The 12,827-nt window shown below is 35.0% G+C and overlaps 2 protein-coding genes across 2 annotated transcripts; one reads left to right on the forward strand and one right to left on the reverse strand.

Annotated features, from left to right (window-relative positions):
* Positions 1-1,824: 1,824 nt before the first annotated feature.
* Positions 1,825-2,849, reverse strand: LOC129747105 (histidine-rich protein PFHRP-II-like). The gene is made up of 2 exons (XM_055741132.1): positions 2,703-2,849; positions 1,825-2,637 (listed from the first exon to the last, which is right to left on the reverse strand). The coding sequence occupies exons 1-2, from the start codon at positions 2,712-2,714 to the stop codon at positions 1,909-1,911; spliced, it is 741 nt and encodes a 246-aa protein (XP_055597107.1). The 5' UTR covers positions 2,715-2,849; the 3' UTR covers positions 1,825-1,908.
* A 904-nt stretch (positions 2,850-3,753) lies between these two features.
* Positions 3,754-11,178, forward strand: LOC129749134 (enoyl-CoA delta isomerase 1, mitochondrial-like). The gene is made up of 6 exons (XM_055744021.1): positions 3,754-3,841; positions 9,917-10,173; positions 10,239-10,385; positions 10,441-10,650; positions 10,720-10,881; positions 10,938-11,178. The coding sequence occupies exons 2-6, from the start codon at positions 9,925-9,927 to the stop codon at positions 11,043-11,045; spliced, it is 876 nt and encodes a 291-aa protein (XP_055599996.1). The 5' UTR covers positions 3,754-3,841; positions 9,917-9,924; the 3' UTR covers positions 11,046-11,178.
* Positions 11,179-12,827: the final 1,649 nt, after the last annotated feature.

The following is a 12,827-nucleotide window of genomic DNA, read 5'->3' on the forward strand; positions in this document are numbered from 1 at the left end:
TTCACCGATTTACCCGCGTTTTCCCTTGACCAAATTTTGACCGTATCACCCTTTATTCTCCGTTTGTTGTAGGAAAAGTATTTTTTTCTGGCAGAAAACATTGTAAAATGATAAACTTGAACTGTTAACTACGAAAAAACTGTCGGTGAATTTTTAGTTTGAGAGAAATATTGAAAATATAAGGTACACCGGGGTAAGTGTGGACGATGGCTATAAAAACAATACTGTGCACTATTTTTTCAAACTTTTGATGCAGAATGTTCAATTTACTTGTAATCTATCCAATAACTGTGAAAAAGATACGATTCAGACAATAACGGTTGTTTACAGCGACTTTTTCGGAATTTTCTATTTTCAACTACGATGTCGAGTTAATGTGCATCTTTTTCAATTGCAAATTTCTCCTAAACTAGCTGGCTCTCGATGAAAAGCTCTACATTGAAACAATCCTTACATTCCAAACAACCAGTTAGGAAAAGAAACGGCGGTTAAAAATTAAGAAAAAAGAGTTTATTTACAAAAAAACTAAAATTTTGTCTCCAACCCCTACCTGGGGTAAGTGTGGACGGCTGTAAAAAGACTTGATGTTTACACATTTTTTCAATTTTCTGTCCTTCATCCTTTATGAGTTGTATTATTTAGCTATATTATGCATTCGGATCATGAAAATTTGAGTAAAGTACTTATTTGTTCTGTGTTTTTGATGAAATCGGATCTCGTGTGTTGTAACATAAATTACACACTATAATTATAGTATCATGAACTTTTTTCAAAATCTTGGACGGTTCGAGCAATAAAGTAACGTATTCAACCAAGAAAACACAAATTTTTTAAAAATTTCCTGAGAAATCAAAGGGAAAATCTACCGTCCACACTTATCCCATAAAGCGGGGTAAGTGAGGATACCAGCCGTCCATAACGATTTGCGTGATAACTTTTTTCGCTTTGCTTCTATCGAGTTCATCTCTTCAGCTTTTGTAAAAAAACATGTTCTGCATCACATTGATTGTCAATTTATCAAAATTGCTCCACTGCTGATTTTTTTTATGTTTTTTAAAGTTAAACTATACGAAAACCCGTCCACACTTACCCCGGTGTACCTGAGCTGAAATTTCAATCGCGTTTTTCTCGCTCGCTCGTTTTTTCACATGAGACAATCTTGCTTGGAAGGGCAGTTTACGTCAATCAAATTTATTTCAAATACATTCTTTGACTTTGATATAGTTTGGAAAACTTTGACTATGTGCATAATTAGGAACACATTGAAAATAGGTGATTTTTAAGAAATATGCAAACAATTCCATTCAATTTAGACATACTTTGAAACAATTCGGGTTTTACGAAAAATCCTATCAGCTATAAAACGCTAATTTGTTTGTAATATCAAAGTTCACATGATCCGTTACATTGTCATTTTTTTAAATAATCGTGATACATGAAAAATAACGCCAAAAACAGTCAAAATCGAACGGTATGTTAACATTAGGCACACATGCCAAATTGTGAACACCCACCCTACTGGTAGTAGTTCTTTGGAAGAAAATCGCACCCTACCATTATCATTAAGTTGTACTATATACTAAAACAGATGTAATTGGCAATTTAAAAAAAAGATGGATCATAGAAAGTTTATTAAAAACATCTTGGAACTCGTATATCAAAAGCTTCGAATTGCCAAGTGATTTTAATGAATTCAATGACTTTATTCCCGTATGTGATGTGTGGATGTTCAGTTGTTTCGAAATGTGGAATAGGATAAAAGTTCTAATTGCATTGCATTACATATGAAAAGTCAGTTCTTTAAATTTTCAATATAAGTATTTTTTTTATTTTAACTAAGCTTTTACTAACTAAAGTCAGGTCCTTGAGGCTAGTGTGGTATTTAACAAAAACAAAAATCCACCTTATTTAGTAGTGATGATGGCTAACCGGGTTTGAGGAATGATGGATTCCCTGGTAGTGCGAAACCGGGGCCACGTGGGAGATGCTAGCGTGGACAATCGGGGCTGCTTCATGATGATGGTGAGTGCTGCTGGCGTGATGCACAACTGGAGCAACGTGGTGGTGCGATGTTACGTGGTGGGCAACTGGAGCATCATGATGCGAAACGTGGACTGCGACTGGGGCAGCGTGGTGGTGAGACACGTGGGCAACCGGAACAGCGTGGTGGTGCACGGGTTGAGCAACCACCTTGTGGATCTTGTGCTCGTGGTGGACCGGCTGTGGGATTTTGATATCGGTTGGTTCACGACGTACCACAGCGTTGAATCCGGAATGATGATCGGCGTGATAGTCCACGATGCGCTTGTGACCATCGGAATCGATCAGACTGTACTGTCCATGGACCTGATCTCCGTGGCGGGTTTCGTGCTGGCTCTTGATGTCTCCGGTGTGCTCATCGTGCACAGAGTATGCGAACTCGTATTCAGCTGGACCGTGATGGTCGTCATGATCATCAAGATGATGCTGATGATGAGACGGAGCGGCGTGGATCGATGTAACATGGTGTACTGGGGCTGCGTGAACAGCTGCTACGTGATGAACTGGAGCGTGATGCGAAATCGACTGATGGGAGCTAGCATGCCCGTACTGCGGAGCAGCACTGGCAGCAGCCAAACAGGCAACCAGCAAAACAAACTGAAATTTAAAAAATTATCATTAAATTAAAGAATATTAAATTTTCAATCTTAATTTAATCATACTTTGAATGCCATTTCTGATAATTGATATTTGTTGTCAGAACAAGGAATGGACTGTGAATGTTTTCCTGAGTCCGCAACACCTGTTTTTATAGTTTGAAATTTTGTTCCTTAAAATTAGTCTATTTACGGACGACCTTCAGGGAGGAGTGGTACTTTCTCACCAAAATACTCCCTTCGAGTTCGACTTTCGAAACGGGATCGTTGTCCTCAGAATCTGAGGCTCAGATATCTAGACTTCAACCATCGCTCATACATTCTCTGCGGTTAAGATTCGTCCTTAACTATCCCATGTACGGTAGTTCATATGCACCAGTTCTTATTCTATACAAGCAGTACGGTTATCGTCCTCCAAACATTCGGAGTAGCGCGACCTTATACCAGTTTCTGCGCAAAAATGTAGCAAAAGTTGTACCTAAGTATAGCAGTCATCCAAGTGCATTCAACGGGGGGAAGGTATCCAATTTCCTTGAATGGAGCAGCTCAAGTTAAGAAGAGCGTCGTCGTTGTCGCCGTCGTCGTGTAATGTAATCTACCGTTGATTGCTCTTGTTACGCCCGCCCAAATCCGAAGGCCGATGACTGGATGGTTGGTGCGTGAAATTCGGAACCTGTTCTAGGTTTTTTTTTTAGGAAAAAGGAAAACGAAAAAATATAAACAAAATTCCGCCGCGCCTCCGTTTTTTTGCAGGGCAGTAATATAATGTATGACTACGTGATAAACGACGCGTTTCTGTCGTTGGTTCTGATACCTGATTAAATTATAGAGAATTCGGTTGGTAGTTTTGTAAATTCACTAATTGCAGACAATGAAGTGGAAATACTTTGCAGCGACATAATACCTATTTTTAATGTTCAATACGTTTAAAATAGCATCTTAAGATTATTTTTAAGCGATAAAGTACCAAAATTGACGATGTCTAACGCAAAGGAGCTTACTTTTGGCCTCTCAATGTTAGCTTTGAACAAAACCTGTTCGACGCGCAACCATTTTTCGGCAGCAGATGATAAGCGAATTTGGTAGTGCCGTAGTGCGTATTTGTATTCTGCGCAGTCTGTTATGTTGTTGTGCGCGTTTGTTTATTTAATCTAATTAATTGAGTTTCTAGATATTCAATACGAAAGACTAAACATTTGAAAAAGGTACGTTTGACGAAGCTTCCACGTTGCTTTATGGATAAGTCTAACTGAATCAACAAGCACTACAAGCAGGCTCATCTATGAAATCTCTAGCATAAATTAACTCAAAGTAATGTACTTGTTGCGCTCATGAGCAGTGTGAATAGAAGTGAGCAAATACTTTTGTGACAAATTGAATAACCTTGCTTTTTATTGTTTTTTTAAAATAATTTTCATAATCGTAAAAAAAATTCTAGAAAGTTAAACGCAGGTAATATTATAATTTTCTGAAGTTTCAAATTTTAATCATCTGTTACATAAAGATTAGAAATTTATGGTGATATGAAATAAATCTGATGAATTTTTGAAAGCAAAAACAAAAAAACGCATTTAAATGTGAATGTGGACATGAAAAAAAAAGTTAATACTATTCAGAGCTGAAACAGTATCTAAAAGTTCTTTTATAGATAGGGGAGAATGTGGATACTTGCTCCCACTTTTATTATTTTTCTCATATCTTTTTGGAAAAATTGAGCAACTTGCTGTCTTTTGCGTATAATTTCAAGACAATTGTTGTATTAATTTCAGTTATTGAATAAAAATCGTTATCTTGTAATCAGCAATGATCACGATCTATTCATAACAAAAATACCTTTTTGAACTCTAGGGATCAATTGAACCCATAATGGACATTTTAGAAAACTTTATCTAAAAAATGTTGACAGTTTACCATTGATTTGAAAATATGGTAACATATTACACTCAAACGATATATGTATTGGAATATATATTTTGTTTTAATTTTTTCACGTCAGAAACATTTTAAAGTGATAAAAAAAGATTTTCAAGTCGCATTTTGTGAAATTTTTCAACCAAAGTTCAATAATTCAAAAAATGATTTTGTTAAATTTTTTTATGCTAATATAAGCATAGATGTTTTGCTCCATTCAGCACATTTTTCTAGAACATTTTATCCATGTTAGTCATTCCAGTTTCGAGATATAGCTAAGGAATCAAGTATCCCCAGGGATCAAGTATTCTCATTCTCACATACTGTTTATTCTTTAGTACAGTCCACGACCTACTTCTTGATTAGAGATTTTCAGGACATTGGTATGGTTGTCCCCATACGGTTATTAACAAAAATGCGCTTCTTGTAGGTTATTAAATTATTGGATTTTCAATGGAATTTTTTGAATTTGCATAAACTGCAAAATCAAGAAATAATCCAAAAAAAAAGAAGAAAAACACTTGAAACATTATATTTTTATCAAAACACATCAGACACATCCCACCGTGACGTGAAATCGCTTTTCGGGACTTTTTTAAACTGATATTATTTTAGAAGTCAACTAATAAATTTGAAAACAAAAAACAAAAAAAAATAGTGCAAACGGTCGCTTTTTAAAACAACCTCATTGGATATAAGCACATTCATTTTTCTACAAAACGAAACAGTATGTGTTGGCTTCAAAACGTTTTAAAAAATTTCCAAAACAAATTAATCCATATATTTTGGTCAGTTGTCAACATTTACAATTTTTCTAACAAAAAAATTTTTTTTTTTAAATTATATAAAACATGATGATTTTTTTTTCTTTTTTCCGTTGGTTTTGTTTAATTTGACTACCAATATTATTGACAAGTTTGAGATTTTTGCGATTTATGCGAACGGAAAAAAAACACTTGTAAGCTGTACAAGCGAGTGGAATGTGTCAGTAGTAGATTTTTAATTGAATATTAGGCTTCCATAAAATCGTCTATGTTTATTTTGACAGAAATTGTTCAAAAGCCACTTAAATAGATCTAATAAAAACATCAACTGATTCCATATTCAATTTTGATAACTTAATTTCATGTTTCAGTATCACCATCCAGATTTAGAATCATGATTTTCAAAAAAATGTTCAAAATTGTTGATTGTTCAATTCTAATTTGGGATTTGTATCAGCCAAAATAAGATTTTTTTACGACCGTTTAAATCACCGTTGGTTTTATCTTTGGGGGTTCTCGTTGATGTTGTTCGGTGATGTTTAGATGAAAAGATTTGCTTAATTTTTAACGTTTCAGTTTACTGTTTATTTCAACCATCTTCAGAAACTATTTTATAATATAAAATAAGGAGTTTTTTGTTTTGTTTTAATAACTATAGCCTAATTGCTAACATAACGTGAAAGTTCAAAAGTAAAAACACTCATAAGAAAGCTATTTTTCCGCCTGCTAAGGTCATCGCTTAAATTGCAAAAGGAAGTCAAGTCTATTGCTGCTGCTCCCGCTGGTTGTCGTCGGGACGTTGACTTATAGAAGTTTTTGGATGCTCTCGTTCTCTGTCCTCTCTGAGTTTGGTCCATAGTTCGTTGTATGCATTGGAAACTCCCTTCGTATCAATATGGAGATTAACCTCTTTGTTCCTTCTCAGTTTGATGTGCAGTTTTTCCTCAATCAACCTTTGCGGAAAAACGCAGCTACCATGTAGATGCATTAAAGAATATGTCGGCCAAACATCGCAAACCTTGGAAAAAAGGACAACATCATACGAGTGAAAAACTAACAAACTGGCCTAGCGCAGCACGCACTGGAAAACAAGAATCACAGAAAAATCTGTACTTTCACAGAATTTTGAGCAAATTTTCATCACAGATTCTGTGTTACAGAACACAGAATTTTGGAAATACTATTCACCGATTTCACAGATTTTTTGAATTTTGTAGGTTTTTCATAATTATGGTTTTTATGTCAAAATAAATTTTTTATTAAAACTTTGGAAAAAACATGATAAAATTGGTAATGTTTATTGATTTTTCTCAAGAAAAATGCGAAAAAATTAAGTTTCCATGACTTTCCAAAGAAAGTTTTGCTGTTTCCATCACAGAAAACCATCACAGAATTTTTGGGTAAAATCACAGAAATTCAGAATTTTTTTCGACGAAAACACAGAATTTTTTTCGGCAACCTTGACTGGAAGACGACGGTGATCACACATTCGATTTTGCAAAAACTCAAATTTTGGAGATGATCAGCTACAAGTCGCATAGGTTGATTGCGGAAAAACTGCACATCAAACTGAGAGGGAACCAAGCGGTTCATCTCCAGCCAGATTGATACGAAGGGAGTTTCCAATGCCTACTGCCAGGCAGAGATGCCGACTTTTTTTTCCAAAATCCAGGGAGCTTGAAAATAAAAATCAGGGAAAATCAGGATAACATTAAATCAAATATATTAAAATAAATATACCTCACTCTCAGCCTTCTACATACATCCCATCAAGGACACGCATGTCAGCACCACCTACTGACGAAAGTTCTTACTAAAGCCACTGATCGTACCGCCATCACCATCTCTAGCAGCAACAGCGCCACCTACAAGTCAAAAATCTGCCAGAAGTAGTTCAGATCGTCGATGTTTATACATGGTAGTTAGAACTTTCTCCATAGGATGGCGTGCTGGATGTGTCGCCTTGTTTTTTGAAGAGTGAGGTATATTGATTTTACTATATTTGATTAAATGATCGAGATGAATGCCTTTTTTGGCCACTGTTGTAAAATGTTGTGGAACTGACATGCTTGCTATGCTAGCTGGTCAGTGTCACTTCACCTTAAACGTGATATTTTTTGTTTTCATGCATTTTATTCATATTCCATATCACGGGCTTGTGATATAGCTCAGTTGGAAAGTATATTGTCTCCTGAGCCGATGCCCGCGAGTTCGAGCCCAAGAGTAAACATTGAACACAGTTGTACCGGATAAATTTTTCAATAACGATCTGCCAACTGCAACGTTGATAAAGTCGCGAATGCCATAAAAATGGTAAAACGACTATAATCGAAAAAAAAATCATATCAAAGATTGACCAGCTTTCACACGTTTAACTGACGAAATATCGCGTTTTTTTAAATATGTGAAATTTGCTTTTTTGGACTTTTTTGTTCAAACTTTAATATTTGAGATACTAATCAAAGCCTTTTGCAAAAAATCTTTATATCAGTTCTCGCGAAGTTTAGCTTAAATATGGCAAATTTCAAAAGTTTTCGTATCAAAATATACGTATGACGTAGTTCTTAAAACTTGAAACAATAATTCCAATTTCTATTGAAATGAGAACGAATGTTTGCATTCGACAATGATATTTTCCAGTCATTAATCCTCAAGTCAAATAATTTTGATAAAAAGTATATTTCTCTAAGTTTGCTAAGCTGACTTTAAAACACAAATCAATCATTCATTAGCATTTTTAAACTAAGTAAACTGACAATCATTTTAGAGCAAAATCGGGCGCTGAATCTGAAAATTAAACTAAAAAAATCTCATTAGAACAGGTTTTGAATTTATGCACCAAATATGAAATTTTGGAAAAAATGTACTTGTACTTAAATTCAAATATCTCGGACTGCATTACATGAATTCTAAATTTTTTTTTTTGCAAAGTAAAGATGAATAAATTTGCTAAACTTTATTTTCGCGTATAAGTAACAGTATTGTTGTTAATATTAGTGAATTTATGATAAAAAAAACGATAAAAAACATATTTTTTGAGAAAATTTTATGGAATTATTTTCTATGGACCTTTAATGCCAGTTTAACAGAAAGTTTTCAAGTGCTTATATATCAAAATCAGTTGAATATAATAGGAGTTTTGATTACTTTACAATAAGAGTAATTTTCTAATAATTTAAAAAACAACAGTTATTATGAGGAATGAAACACTTCTAGATAGACTGATTTAGGTCAGCTTCAAAGCTAAAATTTATTATAAAAATTAGCAAATTGTAGTTGGATAGTTAGTTCATTTAGTGCTTACATTTTAGTGCTCTCCTAACCTTCTTCAAATTTCCAACATGTAAAAGCGAATCCCGACAGTATGTACAATAGTCTAGGATGCTTTTGATCTAACTGAATTACCTGTGGTTTAGTAATTGTTAATTTTAATTGTTTTGATAGGATTGTATATAATACTCACGGTTCTGCTCAATATAAAGAAGTAATTATAAAGTTACTGAATCCTGTTGTAAGCCAGTGATACAAGCTAAAATAGTATGGTTATATTAGAGCATTGAACTCATAAGTTTGAAAATGGTACTGAGTTCTTGGTAGTTAAATTTAATATTAGACTTGCCTGAATGTTATGTCATTCGCGGAATAGTATCCCTAGCACTTACTCTATTTAACTAGATAATCTTCTTTTTAAGAAATTATAAATTCTCTACCTCGTGATGGCACAAGACACGTTCTCGACTTTAGCATCTGTTTTCGTACTCCTGTTACGATGACCATTATCGACGGTTCCCTTTTGAAGATGTCATCGTCTAGTAGCCAGGTCCCGGCAACGATACAGGATTTGTCTATGTATCGTGTGACCAACATCTTTTAACTAAGTGTTGGTGAATCTCGTTTTTAAGCTTTTTTTCCTCAGATTTAAGCTTTTTTTTGCCTTGAGAGTATAGGAGATGAATGCTCAAATCTGAAGAAAAAAGCTTAAATCTGTCAAAAAAGGGGAAATTTGAGGGAAAATCTGAGAGATGTGCTCCATACGGTTTGTATAGCATTGCCAGGATGTGAACAACAGTGTATAATAGAGTGACTAATCTTAGTATTGGAAGAATTAAACATGATAAATCTCACCTGCTTTAAGTCAAAATTGATCATTGCATAATTGAGAAATTCATTTCAGATTTAAAGTTCAAGTCAAAAATTCAGATTTCAAATTTTAGATTTCAGTTTTTGAATTTCAGTTTTTAGACCTAAGATTTCAACTTCGGATTACATTTTTCAGATTTCAGGTTCAGATTTTAAATTCCAGATTTCAAATCGAAATTTCAGAATAAAGATTTTAAATTACAGTTTTCAAATTATAGGCTCAGATTTCAGTTTTCGATTTTAAGATTTCATAATTAAGATTCTGGTTACTTTTGTATGATGGAGAACAACCGCCATTTAATTTTAATTGAGGATTCGAGATATAAGTAAGGATACAAATTCTGGATTTAATTTTAGTTCAAAAGCAATTTTATTTATTTTTAATCGTAGCCAAAACATAGAATGCACTTATTCCATAACAAAAAGCTAAGAAAACGTGTTTAAAATATTCAATATTATTTATAGGCATAGCAATGCTGCGCCAAAGCACTCTGAAACTTTTGGGGTCGCAGTTCAACCAACGATCATTACGCTTAGCCAGCAATTCAATGAGTTCAAACTCGATGGTTCTGACAAAAGTGGACGAAAGCACCGGATATGCCCGAGTAACACTGAATCGCGAACCGGTCAACGGGTTGAATCTGGAAATGTTAACCTGCATCACAGATACAATTCGAAACCTGGAACAATCAAAAGTTCGGGGCATGATTTTATCTTCGACGGTAAGCTCAAATTTTTTTTTCGGTTCTGGTTTGATGTAATTTTATTTTTGTTGATTTTATTACAGTTTACAAATAAAGTTTTCTGCGCCGGGTTGGATATTTCCGAAATGATAAACCCTAACCCAGAACGGTTGAGGACTTTCTGGATGGCTTTACAAAACATGTGGATGAAACTGTATGGCAGTACGATGCATACAGCAGCCATCATCAATGTAATAAGCTATGCGTTGAGTTTAATTTATGTTTAAGTAATTGTACCTTTTTCAGGGACATTCGCCTGCTGGCGGGTGTTTGCTAGCCATGGCATGTGATTACCGGATAATGTTTCCAAATTTTACCATTGGCCTAAACGAAAACGCCTTGGGCATCGTGGTTCCTGCATGGCTGCAGCTAAATATGCAAGAAATTATCGGACCCCGAAGACGAGCATTGGCTTGTGACACTGCGAAGTTATTCAATACCCAGGAAGCATTTGAGGTATACTTTAGTATAAGTTTCTTTGTAAAAAAAATAGTTGTAAAGCATAAGAATTTTCTTTTCTTTTAGATCAATTTGATTGATGAGATTGCCCACAGTATGGAGGATGCTGATCGGAAAGCTGTTTCGTATTTGAATATATTTCAAACTATGCCGGATTTCGCTAGGACGAATACTAAGCTGCAGCTTCGCAACCGAGTTATTGATGATTTTCAGAATTATAGAGACCAAGTAAGTTAGAAATTATTTAAGGCCAGATAAAAATATATATCATTTTTTTACTCTAGGACACACAACGATTCATGAAGAACGTGATGAACCCAGCATTCCAAAATGGTTTAGCGGCATTTATGGAGGCCTTAAGACAACGCAGCTCACAGAAGAATTACAACTAAGCGCATTTTCAATTTTGACATTTTTTTTATTGCATCTGTTAGGTACATAAATTCATGGAATAACAGAAAATAAATAGGTACTGAATCAAAGTAATCGGTATGCTACATATCGTGGTTGAATTAAAAGGAATGTTTAGATTGGTTCAATTCAGGCTTACTTTTTTTTTTGTTTCGATTATAGTCGTTTTACCATCTTTATGGCATTCGCGACTTTATCAACGTTGCAGTTGGCGGCAGGGTTCCGAATATCACTCATTTTCAATGAATGTTCCTGATTGCACTTCGCAACTGAACGAATAGCGATCGGGTTTTGTTATTGATTGCTACTGGACCTATCCGATCATCGTTCGTTCTATTCATCGCTAACATATAGATAACCTCGCACGATGCTTGCTGTCAAAACAGTGCAGCACTATCATCCAATTGGAATCTCACCGAAGAGCGAGGCATATGGCGAATTATGTTCGTCTAGGATCAGGAGTGAATGGTTCAGGAAGTGAGTGAGTGATACATTCAACCGATCATTAGCAAATGTTGTTTGTTTTTAAACATAGCCAATTAATAAATATATTTGAATTTACAGCGTTTTTTTACACCAGTAAGAATAAAATCAAATTGTAGTTGTCTTTGTGAGGGAAAGATGTTCACTTCCGCCGTGTTTTCGATTTCAAATAAACCAGGCGGATACTGAGTGAGTGACATTCAGAATGGATCAATTTGTATCTCACTCATCTCTGATTTGCGATGTTTGCAAAATCGATGATTCTGAATGATGCGACTAGGTTTGCATAGCTGAGTGGAGCACTGATCGAGATTGCATACCAGTCGGGCGAAGCAGTTGCGAGAGGCGCTTTCCTATTATAGAGTCAGAATGTTTCAAATAAGAAACGTATCCTGAGTGTTTATTTTGATTGATCTTCAGAACATTGGTTGGCGGATCGTTATTGAAAAACTATCCGGTACAATTGTGTTCGATGTTTACTCTTGGGCTCGAACTCGCGGACATCGGCTCAGGAGACAACAGACTTGCCAACTGAGCTATATCACAAGCCCTGCAGGTTTACTGATTTTCGCTTCACTTATTTTAAAATGTCCAATCGTTATCAAGTATGTTCACACAACATATAAAATAATAAAATAATTAAATGGAAATTTTTTTTTAAATATTTAGCCTTGAAAGGAACAAAAAAATCTGTTTTTTTAACCACTGAAAGATGCAATGCATATTCAGATGTTTCTACTCTGTTTTTGATACATTTGATGTCGATAGAAATTTTACTCGCAAATTTTAACTTGCATAGGTGGGTGCGATGGATGGCAACATTTACCAACAAGAGATCATGTTCAAAGAATTTTACTTCTTGGCTCGGAGAAACTTTCTTATAAACTGGCAGTGCTGATATTTTCCCGTCTCATGTCAAATCATTATTCCTTGAATGTGGTATCGTATAAATATTGCTGGCAGCCATTTTTGCGGTTGCGGCCTAGGTTACCATGACATCGAACATATTGTTTGGTCGTGTGAGGACCACCTGGTCGCCAGAACCAACTTCATTGATTCCCGTGGGGCCCGAAGAAAACTATCCAACGTTCCAGTGAGGGATGTGTTAGCTGTGATGGACTTGGCCTACATGTTCGAAGTAAACCTTTTCCGAAAAGCTATTGATCTTCGTATATAATTCTTTTTATTATCATATTTCACTATCTATTTACTGTACTGTTTAAAAAGTGATAATCTAGACTTAAGCAAACAATTGTATACATACAAAACGAGTATGGCTC

Source organism: Uranotaenia lowii, chromosome 2 (assembly GCF_029784155.1).
Source record: "Uranotaenia lowii strain MFRU-FL chromosome 2, ASM2978415v1, whole genome shotgun sequence".
Taxonomy (NCBI): domain Eukaryota; kingdom Metazoa; phylum Arthropoda; class Insecta; order Diptera; family Culicidae; genus Uranotaenia; species Uranotaenia lowii.